Below are 18,586 nucleotides of genomic sequence, written 5' to 3' on the forward strand. Positions count from 1 at the left end.
GTGTGTGTGTGTGTGTGTGTGTGTGTGTGTGTGTGTGTGTGTGTGTGTGTGTGTGTGTGTGTGTGTGTGTGACTTGTTGTAGGCTCCTACGTGAACCATAAGGTTAAAAACCAAACCAAATTAAGAAAACTAAACTAAAAATTTTTTTTATAATAATAAGTAACTCTGTCTCTTTTGGGTCACTTTTTCCAGTCCCAAGCCCAGATAAAAGAGGATGGTTGGAATTGTGACATAAAAAAAAAACAAGAATCGACAGAAGAAAGTTCATTTGTAGTTCTAAACATATTTAGGGTGTTTTTTACTCACTTTTTGTCTCTCCCACAGCGTCCATTACAATTACATGCACATGGCCAATTATACAAATTATGTGATGAAGTCATTTAGTGACTTCTAGGACAGCCAATAACTACTTTCCTTACTGAGGAGATGGCAACACTGCTTCAGATACCAGTTGGGTAATAGAAGTGCATTTCTAGGTTTCTCCAGCAGATAGAGACACATCCTAATAAACCAAAAGGTTGGAAGTACGTGTGGCAGGGCTAGGCAAATGGAAAGTGAGAAATCATGAATCATCACAGACAGACAGAAAGAAGCTCGCTTAAAAACGTTAGTCCTTATTCATTCGTCTATTAGCTGACAACCGTTCATGGTAATAAAAAAAAGTTCTGCACGATTCAGATCTATCCATCATCATAACTCCTCTCTCTCTCAGCCGAATTAATTGATAAGCCAGCAAAGGTAAACAAATCAATAATTACAACGTTAGATACATTTCACTTGTTTTTGAAAGATGGCTGATGCACATTTCGGGTTTGCATCTGACAACGGAGTGCTGCCTGTCGAGGTGGACCCAGCTGCAGCTTTCTTAGCTCAGCAAGAAAGCGAAATAGCGGTGATCGAGAATAACGAGTCCGGCGTCGGGGCTTTGCAGAGATCCGCTGAGCAGCAGCCGGCGGCCGATTCACCTGTACAATATGGTAAATGGCTAACTATGCTAAGTTAGCATGTTAACTAAAACTAACTCCTAACTAGAAGTACATAGACGAAGACAAAAAAAAAAAAAAACATTTTTATTAGTACCATAACTAGGTAGTTAATTCTTGCCAGACAACTTGTTAAGTTTGTTTTGGCAAAGTTTTTAGCCTGGCTTTTTTTTTTAGTTAGCAAAGTGGCTAACGTTAGCTTGTTAGTTGATTGACAGCTTTCCATGTAAACAGTCATGTTTAGTTGGAGCAGCAGCACATCACACTCCCGAGTTGAATTATAAACTCAAGTTTGTCCGATATAATTGTTTGGATGTGATTGTGTAAATGTATTGAAGTTTACCCTCAGGCTAAATTGAGGTTAGTTTAGGTTACTGCCCATTATGCAGGTGTTTCTGCATTCGTCATGCAGGTGAAGGAGGACCCAAAGCGACTTAACAGAAACAGTTTATTTAATCCAGTTTATTAATGCTCAAAAGGGAATAACTGAAATCCTCTAGATAGTAGAGGGGAAAACAACTGGAGAAGCGGCCACAGACTGCAGGTCGCCGGGTAGGCGCAGGCCGTAGTTGACTGAGACACCTGCTCACACGCAGCATCTGATGAAGGCACAAAACACGACAGGACAGGGTGATACACAATCACGGCAAAAACACGACAGGACAGGGCGAAACGCAATACTCTAATCAGGGGAAAGGATCGGGAACAGGTGTGGGAAGACTAAATGATGATTAGGGGAATAGGAACAGCTGGGAGCAGGAGCGGAACGACAGAGAGAAGAGAGAGCGAGAGAGTGAGAGAGGGAGGGGGAGAGAGGGATAGAAGGAGGGAAAGAACCAAATAAGACCAGCAGAGGGAAACGAATAGCATGGGGAGCACAGGGACAAGACATGACAATAAATGACAAACATGACAGTACCCCCCACTCACCGGCGCCTCCTGGCGCACTCGAGGAGGAATCCTGGCGGCAACGGAGGAAATCATCGATGAGTGAACGGTCCAGCACGTCCCGAGACGGAACCCAACTCCTCTCCTCAGGACCGTAACCCTCCCAATCCACTAGGTATTGGTGACCCCGTCCCCGAACGCATGTCCATGATCTTATGTACCTTGTAAATAGGTGCGCTCTCGACAAGGACGGGAGGGGGGGAGGGAAGACGAACGGGTGCGAAGAAAGGGCTTAACACAGGAGACATGGAAGACAGGATGGACGCGACGAAGATGTCGCGGAAGAAGCAGTCGCACAGCGACAGGATTGACGACCTGGGAGACACGGAACGGACCAATGAACCGCGGAGTCAACTTACGAGAAGCTGTCGTAAGAGGAAGGTTGCGAGTGGAAAGCCACACTCTCTGGCCGCAACAATACCTTGGACTCTTAATCCTGCGTTTATTGGCGGCTCTCACCGTCTGTGCCCTGTAACGGCAAAGTGCAGACCTCACCCTCCTCCAGGTGCGCTCACAACGTTGGACAAACGCTTGGCGGAGGGAACGCTGGACTCGGCAAGCTGGGATGAGAACAGAGGAGGCTGGTAACCCAGACTACTCTGAAACGGAGATAACCCGGTAGCAGACGAAGGAAGCGAATTGTGAGCGTATTCTGCCCAGGAGCTGTTCTGCCCAAGACGCAGGGTTTCTGAAAGAAAGGCTGCGTAGTATGCGACCAATCGTCTGATTGGCCCTCTCTGCTTGACCGTTAGACTGGGGATGAAACCCGGAAGAGAGACTGACGGACGCACCAATCAAGCGACAGAACTCCCTCCAAAACTGTGGCGTGAATTGCGGGCCTCTGTCTGAAACGGCGTCTAACGGGAGGCCATGAATTCTGAATACATTCTCAATAATGATTTGTGCCGTCTCCTTAGCGGAAGGAAGTTTAGCGAGGGGAATGAAATGTGCCGCCTTAGAGAACCTATCGACAACCGTCAGAATCACAGTCTTCCCCGCAGACAAAGGCAGACCGGTAATGAAGTCTAAGGCAATGTGAGACCATGGTCGAGAAGGAATGGGGAGCGGTCTGGGACGACCGGCAGGAGGAGAGTTACCCGACTTAGTCTGCGCGCAGTCCGAACAAGCAGCCACGAAAGCGGCGCGTGTCACGCTCCTGAGTCGGCCACCAAAGCGCTGGCGAATAGACGCAAGAGTGCCTCGAACACCGGGATGACCAGCTAACTTGGCAGAGTGAGCCCACTGAAGAACAGCCAGACGAGTGGAAACAGGAACGAAAAGGAGGTTACTAGGACAAGCGCGGCGACGCAGTGTGCGTGAGTGCTTGCTTAACCTGTCTTTCAATTCCCCAGACTGTTAACCCGACAACACGCCCATAAGGAAGAATCCCCTCGGGATCAGTAGAAGCCACAGAAGAACTAAACAGACGGGATAAGGCATCAGGCTTGGTGTTCTTGCTACCCGGACGGTAAGAAATCACAAACTCGAAACGAGCGAAAAACAACGCCCGAGCTTGACGGGCATTAAGTCGTTTGGCAGAACGGATGTACTCAAGGTTCTTATGGTCTGTCCAAACGACAAAAGGAACGGTCGCCCCCTCCAACCACTGTCGCCATTCGCCTAGGGCTAAGCGGATGGCGAGCAGTTCACGGTTACCCACATCATAGTTGCGCTCAGATGGCGACAGGCGATGAGAAAAATAAGCGCAAGGATGAACCTTATCGTCAGACTGGAAGCGCTGGGATAGAATGGCTCCCACGCCTACCTCTGAAGCGTCAACCTCGACAATGAATTGTCTAGTGACGTCAGGAGTAACGAGGATAGGAGCGGACGTAAAACGTTCTTTTAGAAGATCAAAAGCTCCCTGGGCGGAACCGGACCACTTAAAACACGTCTTGACAGAAGTAAGAGCTGTGAGAGGGGCAGCAACTTGACCGAAATTACGAATGAAACGCCGATAGAAATTAGCGAAACCTAAAAAGCGCTGCAACTCGACACGTGACCTTGGAACGGGCCAATCACTGACAGCTTGGACCTTAGCGGAATCCATCTGAATGCCTTCAGCGGAAATAACGGAACCGAGAAAAGTAACGGAGGAGACATGAAAAGAGCACTTCTCAGCCTTTACGTAGAGACAATTCTCTAAAAGGCGCTGTAGAACACGTCGAACGTGCTGAACATGAATCTCGAGTGACGGAGAAAAAATCAGGATATCGTCAAGATAGACAAAAACAAAAATGTTCAGCATGTCTCTCAGAACATCATTAACTAATGCCTGAAAAACAGCTGGCGCATTGGCGAGACCGAACGGCAGAACCCGGTACTCAAAATGCCCTAACGGAGTGTTAAACGCCGTTTTCCACTCGTCCCCCTCTCTGATGCGCACGAGATGGTAAGCGTTACGAAGGTCCAACTTAGTAAAGCACCTGGCTCCCTGCAGAATCTCGAAGGCTGATGACATAAGGGAAGCGGATAACGATTCTTAACCGTTATGTCATTCAGCCCTCGATAATCCACGCAGGGCGCAGAGTACCGTCCTTCTTCTTAACAAAAAAGAACCCCGCCCCGGCCGGAGAGGAAGAAGGCACTATGGTACCGGCGTCAAGAGACACAGACAAATAATCCTCGAGAGCCTTACGTTCGGGAGCCGACAGAGAGTATAGTCTACCTCGAGGAGGAGTGGTCCCCGGAAGGAGATCAATACTACAATCATACGACCGGTGAGGAGGAAGGGAGTTGGCTCGGGACCGACTGAAGACCGTGCGCAGATCATGATATTCCTCCGGCACTCCTGTCAAATCGCCAGGTTCCTCCTGAGAAGTAGGGACAGAAGAAATGGGAGGGATGGCAGACATTAAACACTTCACATGACAAGAAACGTTCCAGGATAGGATAGAATTACTAGACCAATTAATAGAAGGATTATGACATACTAGCCAGGGATGACCCAAAACAACAGGTGTAAACGGTGAACGGAAAATCAAAAAGAAATAGTCTCACTGTGGTTACCAGATACTGTGAGTTAAAGGTAGTGTCTCAAATTTGATACTGGGAAGATGACTACCATCTAAGGCAAACATGGGCGTAGGCCTGTCTAACGGTCTGAAAGGAATGTTATGTTTCCGAGCCCATGCTTCGTCCATGAAACAACCCTCAGCCCCAGAGTCAATCAAGGCACTGCATGTAGCACCCGAACCGGTCCAGCGTAGATGGACCGACATAATAGTACAAGATCTAGATGAAGGGACCTGAGTAGTAGCGCTCACCAGTAGCCCTCCGCTTACTGATGGGCTCTGGCCTCTTACTGGACATGAATTAACAAAATGTCCAGCAACTCCCAATAGAGGCACAGGCGGTTGGTGATCCTCCGTTCCCTCTCCTTAGTCGAGATGCGAATCCCTCCCAGCTGCATGGGCTCAGTCTCAAAGCCAGAGGAGGGAGATGGTTGCGATGCGGAGCAGGAAACACCGTTGATGCGAGCTCTCTTCCACGAGCCCGGTGACGAAGATCTACCCGTCGTTCTATGCGGATGGCGAGAGCAATCAAAGAGTCCACATCTGAAGGAACCTCCCGGGAGAGAATCTCATCCTTAACCACTGCGTGGAGTCCCTCCAGAAAACGAGCGAGCAGCAGCGCCGGCTCGTTCCACTCACTAGAGGCAGCAAGAGTGCGAAACTCAATGGAATAATCCGTTATGGACCGTTCACCTTGGCATAAGGAAGCCAGGGCCCTAGAAGCCTCCCCACCAAAAACTGAACGGTCAAAAACCCGAATCATCTCCTCTTTAAAGTTCTTCTGGAATTGTTAGAGCAATCAGCCCTTGCCTCCCAGATAGCTGTGCCCCATTCTCGAGCCCGGCCAGTAAGGAGTGAAATGACGTAAGCACCCGAGCTCTCTCTCTAGAGTATGTGTTGGGTTGGAGAGAGAACACAATCTCACACTGCGTGAGAAAGGAGCGGCACTCAGTGGGCTGCCCGGAGTAGCAAGGTGGGTTATTAACCCTAGGTTCTGGAGGCTCGGCAGGCCAGGAAGTAACAGGTGGCACGAGACGTAGACTCTGGAACTGTCCAGAGAGGTCGGAAACCTGAGCGGCCAGGTTCTCCACGGCATGGCGAGCAGCAGACAATTCCTGCTCGTGTCTGCCGAGCATGGCTCCTTGGATCTCGACGGCAGTGTAACGAGCGTCTGAAGTCGCTGGGTCCATTCCTTGGTCGGTTCCTTCTGTCATGCAGGTGAAAGAGGACCCAAAAGCGACTTAACAGAAACAGAGTTTATTAAAGTCAAAAACAGGGAATAACAGAAATCCTCTAGTTGTAGAGGGGAAAACAACTGGAGAAGCGGCCACAGACTGCAGGTCGCCGGGTAGGCGCAGGCCGTAGTCGACAGAGACACCTGCTCACACGCAGCATCTGATGAAGGCACAAAACACGACAGGACAGGGTGATACACAATCACGGCAAAAACACGACAGGACAGGGTGAAACGCAATCACAGCATGGTGAATACAAAACAAGGAACCGACAGGACAGGAACGGATCACAAAGGAATAAATAGGGACTCTAATCAGGGAAAGGATCGGGAACAGGTGTGGGAAGACTAAATGATGATTAGGGGAATAGGAACAGCTGGGAGCAGGAGCGGAACGACAGAGAGAAGAGAGAGAGAGAGTGAGAGAGGGGGGAGAGAGAGGGATAGAACCAACCAAACAAGACCAGCAGAGGGAAACGAATAGCATGGGACTATAGCAGGTGACAACACACCTGAGATAGGTAGCTCTTTCTCAATGGTAAGTGATTTGTTAACAAGTAAATCTGCCCATATCTGATATTTCTATGGCCCGGGAATTGTTTCTGACAACATCGTGCTAATCACATTGGCCTACGTTTGCTCAACTGTCCCGAGGAACGGGACACCGGTCTTGTAACTTAAGAGGTTAAAATTCAAATTCCTCCACATTTCAATGACTCAAACCAACTATACATTGTAGAAATTAATATACAGATATGAAAAGCATTTAATGAGAAATAAAAAGGCATGCAACATGAGAATATTGTCTCATTTACACGTTTATGGATGGTCTCTAACTAGCCCCGGAGCTTTAACTTTGGATAGCCTATTTTGCCACGATTTCACACCAGCTGGCTGAAGCTAATTGGTGAAAGAATTTGGCTAACTCTTCTCACCTGCAAACACACACACACACACACACACACACACACACACACACACACACACACACACACACACACACACACACACACACACACACACACACACACACACACACACACACACACACACACGACACCCAAAACCAACTCACATTTGAATTGTCATGGCTCCTGGTATGTCATAATGAGCCAAATCTAAATGAGTCCAAACCAGGAAGTATAGCATTATTTCTGCATTTGCTCCTCAGTGTTCAGCTGTTACTACTGAATCACCTGGTGGGCCTCATGCCTTATTAGTGCTGAGCAATTAGTGTTTCTTGAGGTTGGTTTCGGTTCAATTTTTATTTTATTGTTAAATAATCATAATGCTTTTTATCCCTCTCGATCGCGCATTGTCTTTATCTCCATGTCAGCTCCGCACAGACCGGACAAGTTTAAGCGGGCGCCCAATGGATTATGGTCATTGTAGTTAATTACCATGTTTTCTGCGTTAAACTATGTAGAATATCAGCCTGTTGGAAACTATAATTGGCAAAAGATCAGAATTGGGCTACTTGTGTAAACGCAGCCTATGACTGGTGGTTCTTACGTCTCTTGCCTGGTCCTGGTTCCCCCCCCCACCCCCAGGAGTCCAACGGTCCATCGGACAGCTATGCGGCCATCGCCCAGGTGGACTCTCTGAGAGCAGAGCCTGAGAGCCTGCGTAAGTGGAGGGAGGAGCAGAAGGCACGGCTGGAGCAACTAGGTAAGTAAACAGCAGAGACTCTAGTGTGGCCCAAATGGCACCTTAGTCCCTATATAGTGCACTACTTTTAACCAGGGTCCATAGGGCTCTGGTCTAAAGTAGTGCACTATGTAGGGAATAGGGTGCCAGTTTGGACAGAGAGCTACTTCAGACTTACCTATAACTACGATAAATACAGTCTCTACCGCTACGATACATACAGTCTCTGCCGCTACGATACATACAGTCTCTACCGCTACGATACATACAGTCTCTACCGCTACGATACATAGTCTCTGCCGCTACGATACATACAGTCTCTACCGCTACGATACATACAGTCTCTACCGCTACGATACATCGTCTCTACCGCTACGATACATAGTCTCTTCCGCTACGATACATGCAGTCTCTACCTCTACGATACATAGTCTCTACCGCTACGATACATCGACTCTACCGCTACGATACATGCAGTCTCTACCGCTACAATACATACAGTCTCTACCTCTACGATACATGCAGTGTCTACCGCTACAATACATACAGTCTCTACCGCTACGATACATAGTCTCTACCGCTACGATACATGCAGTCTCTACCGCTACAGTACATACAGTCTCTACCGCTACGATACATACAGTCTCTACCGCTACGATACGTGCAGTCTCTACCGCTATGATACGTGCAGTCTCTACCGCTACAATACATGCAGTCTCTACCGCTACGACACATAGTCTCTACCGCTACGATACATAGTCTCTACCGCTACGATACATGCAGTCTCTACCGCTAAGATACATACAGTCTCTATCGCTACGATACATGCAGTCTCTACCGCTACGATACATGCAGTCTCTACTGCTACGATACATGCACTAGTATTCATTCGTGCACACCGTAGCAAAACGTTTCGCTATTATTATTGGACATATTCAAGTAGTCCTCCCCATTTCCTTCTGTTTGCTTCCGCTTCGTTCCTACTGAATAGGACCCTGGTATTGTGCACGTTCTGTTGACTGTGTATTGACCATCCTCAACGTTCCCTGTGTGTATGTGAACCCCTGAAGACTCTGCATCCAAGGCAGCGGAGGCTGACTGGAAAGAGAAGGCCAAGAAAGAGCTGGAGGACTGGCATGTGCACCAGATTGAACAGATGGAGAAGAAAAAGTCCAACAACAGGTTAGTTCCTAGCTAGCTCTGTTTAGTTCCTAGCTAGCTCTGTTTAGTTCCACCATGGTTCTCTCAAAACTACAGGGATGCAAACTAGTCACCTTTTTGGTGAAATTCCCTGTTTTGAATCTGAAGTAGGTGACCTACTTGATTCGTGTAGATATAATTAGAAGGGGTTAGATCACTACTGGCAGTATGTGAATGAATGATGAGCAATACTGGCTGTATCCAAGGCTTAGCCAATCGGTTTACATAACAGAATGCAGCACGCGACTGGAGAGAGAAGAGACGACCAACTTACTATTTACAGCATCAGCCTGCGCTCTGAAAGACAGTTTGTCAGTTAACTCACAGCAGCGCGTCCCCTGAACCATAACGAAGAGGTACTGTAGGTCAGAAGCCTGACCACGGAGACGGGGGGTGAGAAGGTGATGAAACAGTATTTCATGACCTGTAACCGAAAAAAACACCTGGCATTTGGAAAGTTTGAGGTGAGGGAGACAGTGTGGTGGAACAAGTATTGGTAGCATTGTGAAGTATCTAGCTAGCGGGATCGAATTCTCCGTTAACTAGCCAGAGAAATGTTGAGCAACATTAGCCAACTTATTAAATAATATAATTTATGGTGTGAAAAGGCTGTCGTGGTAACAAGCGTTCTGTTATAAAGGCTGTCGTGGTAACAAGCGTTCTGTTATAAAGGCTGTCGTGGTAACAAGCATTCTATTATAAAGGCTGTCGTGGTAACAAGCATTCTATTATAAAGGCTGTCGTGGTAACCAGCATTCTATTATAAAGGCTGTCGTGGTAACCAGCATTCTATTATAAAGGCTGTCGTGGTAACAAGCATTCTATTATAAAGGCTGTCGTGGTAACAAGCATTCTATTATAAAGGCTGTCGTGGTAACAAGCATTCTATTATAAAGGCTGTCGTGGTAACAAGCATTCTATTATAAGGGCTGTCGTGGTAACAAGCATTCTATTATAAAGGCTGTCTTGGTAACCAGCATTCTATTATAAAGGCTGTCGTGGTAACCAGCATTCTATTATAAAGGCTGTCGTGGTAACAAGCATTCTATTATAAAGGCTGTCGTGGTAACAAGCGTTCCATTATAAAGGCTGTCATGGTAACAAGCGTTCCATTATAAAGGCTGTCGTGGTAACAGTTTGCAGCCATCCACTTCCTTATGTCTGAAAGGGCAAAAGTTATAAAGTAACCAGCATTCTATTATAAAGGCTGTCGTGGGTAACAAGCATTCTGTTATAAGGTTCGTCCGGTAATAAAGCGTACCATTATAAAGGCTGTCGTGGTAACAAGCGTTCCATTATAAAGGCTGTCGTGGTAACAAACGTTCCATTATAAAGGCTGTCGTGGTAACAAGCGTTCCATTATAAAGGCTGTCGTGGTAACCAGCATTCTATTATAAAGGCTGTCGTGGTAACCAGCATTCTATTATAAAGGCTGTCGTGGTAACCAGCGTTCTGTTATAAAGGCTGTCGTGGTAACAAGCGTTCCATTATAAAGGCTGTCGTGGTAACAAGCGTTCCATTATAAAGGCTGTCGTGGTAACAAGCGTTCCATTATAAAGTCTGTCGTGGTAACCAGCATTCTATTATAAAGGCTGTCGTGGTAACCAGCATTCTATTATAAAGGCTGTCGTGGTAACCAGCGTTCTGTTATAAAGGCTGTCATGATCACAAGCGTTCTATTATAAAGGCTGTCGTGGTAACAAGCGTTCCATTATAAAGTCTGTCGTGGTAACCAGCATTCTGTTATAAAGGCTGTCGTGGTAAATGTAATATTAGTGTATTGTTTTGTTCTTAAGACTAGGCAAAAACATGGATTACTTTCTGTACATTTTTTTATCTGTGAGTCAGGTTCACATTAACCAGTTTTTATTTTACACACAGAGACTGATCACATAGATGATATTCTTTGTTGTTTAGTCAGTTAAAACCTGTATTCCCTCCCCCTAGCAGGGATTTATTGTTTCAGTGTCACCTTGTTGGGCCATCACCCGTTTGCATAGCAGGAAATACGAGTTCAGACAATATACAACATATATCAGACAAAATATGAAATGTAAAGTGTATCTGTAGTAGTTAACTATGAGAATTAAGAGCGTTGATATGATCAGAATGTGTGTTTCTGTGGTTATTCCATGAGATCAGATCGGGGAATAAGATGCGTTATAGTTTTGGCTTAAAGACTTTTCGATAGACTGTCACGGAACGTTGACTTTATTCATGTACCTAAAATATTTATTCTAATAATAACGTGGACAGGATTTCCTGGTAAATAGCTTAAACGGAGTGGAAACTGTGACAGCTGAGCTGACCTCTGCCCCCAGGGTTCCAATGTTTTGTTGGCCTGCTTTTTGGAGCAGATGGATAATGCCTCGTTATTCAGGATTGGTAAGAAATTCAGAGATCAGTTTGTATGCTTGAAGGATCAGTCGTTTGTGTCTATTTCTATGTCACCAAGCTGAACTGTCGTAAAAACGTCTGACCGTAAAAACGTCTGACCTGTCGTAAAAACGTCTGACCTGTCGTAAAACCTAAGGAAGTAACAAAATAACACGTAACTTCTCATTGCGTTTGACTATTAACTGATGTTTAACTATTAATGACCTATTTTAATGCCCTCTTTAATCCCACACTTCAATGACTTATCTAATTATTTTTCTCCCGTTCGCTTTTCTTTCTCTTGTCGTAAAGATATTTTATTCTCTGGGGTACTCTTTGCTTTTCTGGACTAAAAACCAACCTTCTCTCAGGCTTCCCAGCAGACGTTGTCAAAGTAGCAGCTTGTAACTATAGCTCCATTTCTTGCTGTAATGCCCCTGTGACTGTATCTTCTAAGATGAGAGAGAGAGAGGCTAGCACTGCACTGTGTCCAGGCCAACAGCCTAAAAACCAAACATTCTGCATCCCAAATAGCACCTGGTTCTCTATATTGTGTACCACTCCAAGGCCTATAGGGCTCTGTTCAAAAGTAGTGCACTAAATAGGGCACGGGGGGGCGTTTGGGATATACCCTGAGGCTAGAAAAGTCCATTGGCCTATAAATGTCAGGTTGCAGTATATCTGGCCATTGTCTCGTCTAAACTGCTGACTACTGTGTGTGGACTATGATGGTTGAGACAATGAATGCTTGTTACCACGACAGCCTTTATAATAGAATGCTTGTTACCACGACAGCCTTTATAATAGAACGCTTGTTACCACGACAGCCGTTATAATAGAACGCTTGTTACCACGACAGCCTTTATAATAGAACGCTTGTTACCACGACAGCCTTTATAATAGAACGCTTGTTACCACGACAGCCTTTATAATAGAACGCTTGTTACCACGACAGCCTTTATAATAGAACGCTTGTTACCACGACAGCCTTTATCATGACAATGCAATTGGTGTGTCCTAAACACTGACTGCACAAAACATTAGGAACACCTTCTTAATATTGTGTTGAACTGCCTCAATTCATTGGGGTATTAACAGCCGGGGCATGAACCCTACAAGTTGTCAAGTGTTCCATAGGGATGCTGGCCCATGTTGACTCCAATGCTTCCTACAGTTGTGTCAAGTTGGCTGGTAGTGGATCTCTACTAGAGGGCGACCGATTATGATTTTTCAACGCCGATACCGATTTATGGGGGACCAAAAAGGCAGATACTGATTAATCGGCTGATTTTTTTATTTTATTTAAAAAAATATATTTAAAAAAATATTTGTAATAATGACAATTACAACAATACTGAATGAACACTTATTTTAACTTAATATAATACATCAATAAAATCCATTTAGCCTCAAATAAATAATGAAACATGTTCAATTTGGTTTAAATAATGCAAAAACAAAGTGTTGGAGAAGAAAGTAAAAGTGCAATATGTGCCATGTAAGAAAGCTAATGTTTCAGTTCCTTGCTCAGAACATGAGAACATATGAAAGCTGGTGGTTCCTTTTAAAATGAGTCTTCAATATTCCCAGTTAAGAAGTTTTAGGTTGTAGTTATTATAGGAATTATAGGACTATTTCCCTCTATACCATTTGTATTTCATTAACCTTTGACTGTTGGATGTTCTTACAGGCACTTTAGTATTGCCAGTGTAACAGTGTTGCTTCTGTCCCTCTCCTCACTCCTACCTGGGCTCGAACCAGGAACACATCGACAACAGCCACGCTCGAAGCAGCGTTACCCATGCAGAGCAAGGGCCTAGTGGTTAGAGCATTGGACTAGTAACCGAAAGGTTTCAAGTTCAAATCCCCGAGCTGACAAGGTACAAATCTGTCGTTCTGCCCTGGAACAGGCAGTTAACCCACTAGGCCGTCATTGATAATAAGAATTTGTTCTTAACTGACTTGCCTTGTTAAATAAAGGTTAAAAAAAAAAGTCTGAGCGAGTGACGTTTGAAACGCTATTAGCGCGCACCCCACTAATTAGCTGGCCATTTCACATCGGTTACACCAGCCTAATCTCAGAAGTTGATAGGCTTGAAGTCAAACAGCTGCTGGCAAAACGCACAAAAGTGCTGTTTGAATGAATGCTTACGAGCCTGCTGCTGCCTACCATCGCTCTATCAAATATCAAATCATAGACTTAATTATGTGTAAATAATTAGTTCGCAACGATCCAGGCGGCCCAAACTGTTGCATATACCCTGACTCTGCGAGCAATGAACGCAAGAGAAGTGACAAATTCACCTGGTTAATATTGCCTGCTAACCTGGATTTCTTTTAGCTAAATATGCAGGTTTAAAAATATATACTTCTGTGTATTGATTTTAAGAAAGGCATTGATGTTTATGGTTAGGTACAGTCGTGCAACGATTGTGCTTTTTTCGCGAATGCGCTTTTGCTAAATCATCCCCCGTTTGGCGAAGTTGGCTGTCTTTGTTAGGAAGAAATAGTCTCCACACAGTTCGCAACGAGCCAGGCGGCCCAAACTGCTGCATATACCCTAACTCTGTTGCAAGAGAAGCGACACAATTACCTGAGTTAAAATAATTTAATGTTAGCAGGCAATATTAACTAAATAAGCAGTTAAAAATATATACTTGTGTATTGATTTTGAAAGGCACTGATGTTTATAGTTAGGTACACGTTGGAGCAACGACAGTCCTTTTACATGAATGCGCACCGCATCAATTATATGCAACGCAGGACACGCTAGATAAACTAGTAATATCATCAACCATGTGTAGTTAACTAGTGATTATGATTGATTGTTTTTTATAAGATAAGTTTAATGCTAGCTAGCAACTTACCTTGGCTTACTGCATTCGCGTAACAGGCAGGCTCCTCGTGGAGTGCAATGAGAGGCTGTCATAAGGTGAATGCACCAATTTGTAAGTCGCTCTGGATAAGAGCGTCTGCTAAATGACTTAAATGTAAATGTAAATGTGGTTAGAGCGTTGGACTAGTTAACTGTAAGTTTGCAAGATTGAATCCCCGATCTGACAAGGTACAAATCTGTCGTTCTGCCCCTGAACAAGGCAGTTAACCCACTGCTCCTAGACCAGTTAACCCACTGCTCCTAGACCAGTTAACCCACTGTTCCTAGACCAGTTAACCCACTGTTCCTAGACCAGTTAACCCACTGTTCCTAGACCAGTTAACCCACTGCTCCTAGACCAGTTAACCCACTGTTCCTAGACCAGTTAACCCACTGTTCCTAGACCAGTTAACCCACTGTTCCTAGACCAGTTAACCCACTGTTCCTAGACCAGTTAACCCACTGTTCCTAGACCAGTTACCCCACTGTTCCTAGACCAGTTAACCCACTGTTAGACCAGTTAACCCACTGTTCCTAGACCAGTTAACCCACTGTTCCTAGACCAGTTAACCCACTGTTCCTAGACCAGTTACCCCACTGTTCCTAGACCAGTTAACCCACTGTTCCTAGACCAGTTACCCCACTGTTCCTAGACCAGTTAACCCACTGTTCCTAGACCAGTTAACCCACTGTTCCTAGACCAGTTAACCCACTGTTCCTAGACCAGTTAACCCACTGTTCCCAGGCAGTCACTGAAAATAAGAATGTGTTCTAAACTGACTTGCCTATTTAAATAAAGGTGTAAAAAAATATATATTTTTTTAAATCGTCCAAATCGGTGTCCAAAAATACAGATTTCCGATTATGAAAACTTGAAATCGGCCCTAATTGATCAGCCATTCCGTTGAATCGGTTGACCCTCTAATCTCTACTTTAAATAGCTTGTTCCATCTCATCCCACAGATAATCGATTGGATTGGGGACTGGGGACTGGTTGACTGGGGACTGGTTGACTGGGGACTGGGCAGGCCACTGCAATGAGCTGGACTCACTCGTGTTTGTGGAACCATTCCTGGACAATCCTTTTGGCGTAGGGTGTTATCCTGCTGAAGAAATACACTGCTGACATGGAGTCATGAACTTGATTGGCAATGATGTTCAGATATCCTGTGTTATTTAAAAAACGTTGCTCCACATTTATAAAGGGACCCAATGTGTGTCATGAAAACACACCAGCACTCCGCCTGCCGGTATCGTTGACATGACGCATGATGGATTCATGTAGTCGTGGTTTCCACCATATTCTAGTCTTCCAATCGGCGTGAAACAGCAGGAACCAGGATTCATCAGACCAGGCAATTGTCTTCCCATTTTCAAGTGTTTTCGTTCCCACTGCTGTGTCTTGTTTGTTGGGGGGGGGTGTTCTGAAAGACGTGGGACTCTGTAAGGTCGTCGGACTCTGTAAGGTCGTCGGCAGCCGAACCCCCGTTTAGTTTCAGAGTACAACGAGTTCTTACATTAGTTTTATGCATCTGTCAGGTTGACTGGCTGTAGTCGGTCTGTTGCTCTGCATAACTTGTGACAGGCCTCCCTTTGTCCTCTTTCATCAATGACCCGTTTTCAACCACTGGCTGTTGGCTTGGATGTTGGACCATTGTTGATATACACAGGAAACTGGTTGAGCGTGTGGAGGGAGGGGGGGGGGTAAACCCCAGCAGCGTTGTAGTTTTTGACTCAAAACGATGCGCCTGTCACCTACTACCATACCCTGTTCAAAGACACTTAAATATTTTGTCTTGCCCGTTCACCGTCTGAATGGCACACAATTCATGTCTCAAAGCCTTTTAAAAAAATAATTCACGAACCCGTTTCCTCCCCTTTCATCTGATTGAAATGGATTAAACAAGTGGCATCAATAAGTGATCATAGCTTTCACCTGAATTCACCTGGTCAGTCTACAATGTAGTGTTCACCCTCCTGAATCTTGTTAGTTCTTCTGTCACTATGGCTTCCTGTCCTACCAAACCTTAACTCTGCACGTTGTTAGTTCTTCTGTCACTATGGCTTCCTGTCCTACCAAACCTTAACTCTGCACGTTGTTAGTTCTTCTGTCACTATGGCTTCCTGTCCTACCAAACCTTAACTCTGCACGTTGTTAGTTCTGTCACTATGGCTTCCTGTCCTACCAAACCTTAACTCTGCACGTTGTTAGTTCTTCTGTCACTATGGCTTCCTGTCCTACCAAACCTTAACTCTGCACGTTGTTAGTTCTTCTGTCACTATGGCTTCCTGTCCTACCAAACCTTAACTCTGCACGTTGTTAGTTCTTCTGTCACTATGGCTTCCTGTCCTACCAAACCTTAACTCTGCACGTTGTTAGTTCTTCTGTCACTATGGCTTCCTGTCCTACCAAACCTTAACTCTGCATGTTGTATGACACTTGACTCATCTCTCTCTTCACTCCTTGTCTTTTTGCTCTGAACACCTAGGCTTGCTGATGACACTTTCTACCATCAGCCCAACTCTCAAGTGATAAACTTCGTGTAGGTTTTGGAACTCTTCTGTTTTTGGTTTAGTATTGTCTTGTCTTTTTTTTAAAGTTGGTTACCTGTAGTTAAAGGTGTTTGCATGTCCCAACTGTGAAACAAACACATTAGTTAGGCTCCATTTTGGGTCCTGGAGGGACTGTATTTCACTGTGTCCATAAATGACGACAACAGTGGTCATTGTCTTTCATCTTATCATTTCAGTTGTGAACATTTTCCAGAAATGCATGTAGCCTATTTTCAATACTGTGTGTAAGTTTTAGTCAAATGTACACCCACTGTGAGTCTGTGACGTGGAAGTGATTCGAGGGGCTAGGAGTCTGTGACTTGGAAGTGATTCAAGGGGCTAGGAGTCTGTGACTTGGAAGTGATTCATGGGGCTAGGAGTCTGTGACTTGGAAGTGATTCGAGGGGCTAGGAGTCTGTGACTTGGAAGTGATTCGAGGGGCTAGGAGTCTGTGACTTGGAAGTGATTCGAGGGGCTAGGAGTCTGTGACTTGGAAGTGATTCGAGGGGCTGTGAGTCTGTGACTTGGAAGTGATTCGAGGGGCTGTGAGTCTGTGACTTGGAAGTGATTCGAGGGGCTGTGAGTCTGTGACGTGGAAGAGATTTCTGTGAGTCTGTGGAAGGGGCTGTGATTTGACGTGGGGCTAGGCTGGAGTCTGTGACTTGGAAGAGATTCGAGGGGCTGTGAGTCTGTGACGTGGAAGTGATTGAGTGTTTTGGCAGCATGGCATGTCAGTGGCACTAATATCTATGGGACGGTTTTCCTGACACTGACTAATCAAATGTTATTTCAAAGGAGATGCTTATTAGTCCAGAAACAGGCTTAATCTGTGTCTGGGGAAACCGTCCCTTCAAACACCTTGTCCAACACCTCATCCATATCTCCCTTCCTCCCCTCCTCCAGGTCATCTGAAGAGGCCTTCCTGTCTGAGGCTGACGGCGACAGCCCAGGGACTGAGTGGGAGAGGGTGGCCTGTCTCTGTGACTTCAACCCCAAGACCAACAGGGCGGCCAAGGACGTGTCCCGGATGCGCTCGGTCCTCATAGCCCTCAAACAGACACCTCTGGTGCGCTAGTACGGCCAATAGAACAGAAGAAGGGTGGTGATATTTCCCTCCTTTAAAAAATAAATTAAACGCCTATTCTTGAGTTATGAACCTTGGTTTGCATTAAGGCAGAATGTTCTAGGCTCTTTTCATATCTATTCTTGAGTTATGAACCTTGGTTTGCATTAAGGCAGAATGTTCTAGGCTCTTTTCATATCTATTCTTGGTTCAGGGTTATATATGTTCAGACCCTCCTGTTTTCTGTCATGTCTGTAACATGTGGAGAGGAAAGGTATTGTCTCTCCCGCCATCTTTCTTTATTCTGCTGTATCCAGTGGTACCTCACTACCTTAACATGGAACGACTGACTGCTCTCTGTCTTTTTTAACTTCCCATCAACAATGCTTCTATTTGACCGTTAAGAAAATATGGTTACTGTAAATTCTTTATTAAACTTCTTCCCTCTCATAAAAGGGATTGGGTCAAACCTCTTATCTTTTAAGCGTGATTCCTCTCCCCAATATTTAGGGTGTGAAGTGTTCTTTTAATCCAATAAGAGATTAGGTTCATCTCCACTGTACATTTACATTTACATTTGTCATTTAGCAGACGCTCTTATCCAGAGCGACTTACAAATTGGTGCATTCACCTTATGACATCCAGTGGAACAGCCACTTTACAATAGTGCATCTAAATCTTTTAAGGGGGGGG

General features: G+C 45.2%; 1 protein-coding gene across 1 annotated transcript; it reads left to right on the forward strand.

The window, feature by feature from the left end:
* The first annotated feature begins 523 nt into the window (after positions 1–523).
* On the forward strand, positions 524–18,367 carry LOC124011575 (clathrin light chain A-like). The gene is made up of 4 exons (XM_046325032.1): positions 524–998; positions 7,671–7,847; positions 8,897–9,008; positions 17,734–18,367. The coding sequence occupies exons 1-4, from the start codon at positions 791–793 to the stop codon at positions 17,903–17,905; spliced, it is 669 nt and encodes a 222-aa protein (XP_046180988.1). The 5' UTR covers positions 524–790; the 3' UTR covers positions 17,906–18,367.
* Positions 18,368–18,586: the final 219 nt, after the last annotated feature.

Source organism: Oncorhynchus gorbuscha, linkage group LG23 (assembly GCF_021184085.1).
Source record: "Oncorhynchus gorbuscha isolate QuinsamMale2020 ecotype Even-year linkage group LG23, OgorEven_v1.0, whole genome shotgun sequence".
Classification (NCBI taxonomy): Eukaryota; Metazoa; Chordata; class Actinopteri; order Salmoniformes; family Salmonidae; genus Oncorhynchus; species Oncorhynchus gorbuscha.

Coding starts and splice junctions, on each gene's coding strand:
- LOC124011575 (XM_046325032.1), top strand. CDS start 791: ATGGCTGATGCACATTTCGGGTTTGCATCTGACAACGGAGTGCTGCCT. Junction 7,848..8,896: donor GGCACGGCTGGAGCAACTAG/GTAAGTAAACAG, acceptor GAACCCCTGAAG/ACTCTGCATCCAAGGCAGCG. Junction 9,009..17,733: donor AAGAAAAAGTCCAACAACAG/GTTAGTTCCTAG, acceptor CCCCTCCTCCAG/GTCATCTGAAGAGGCCTTCC.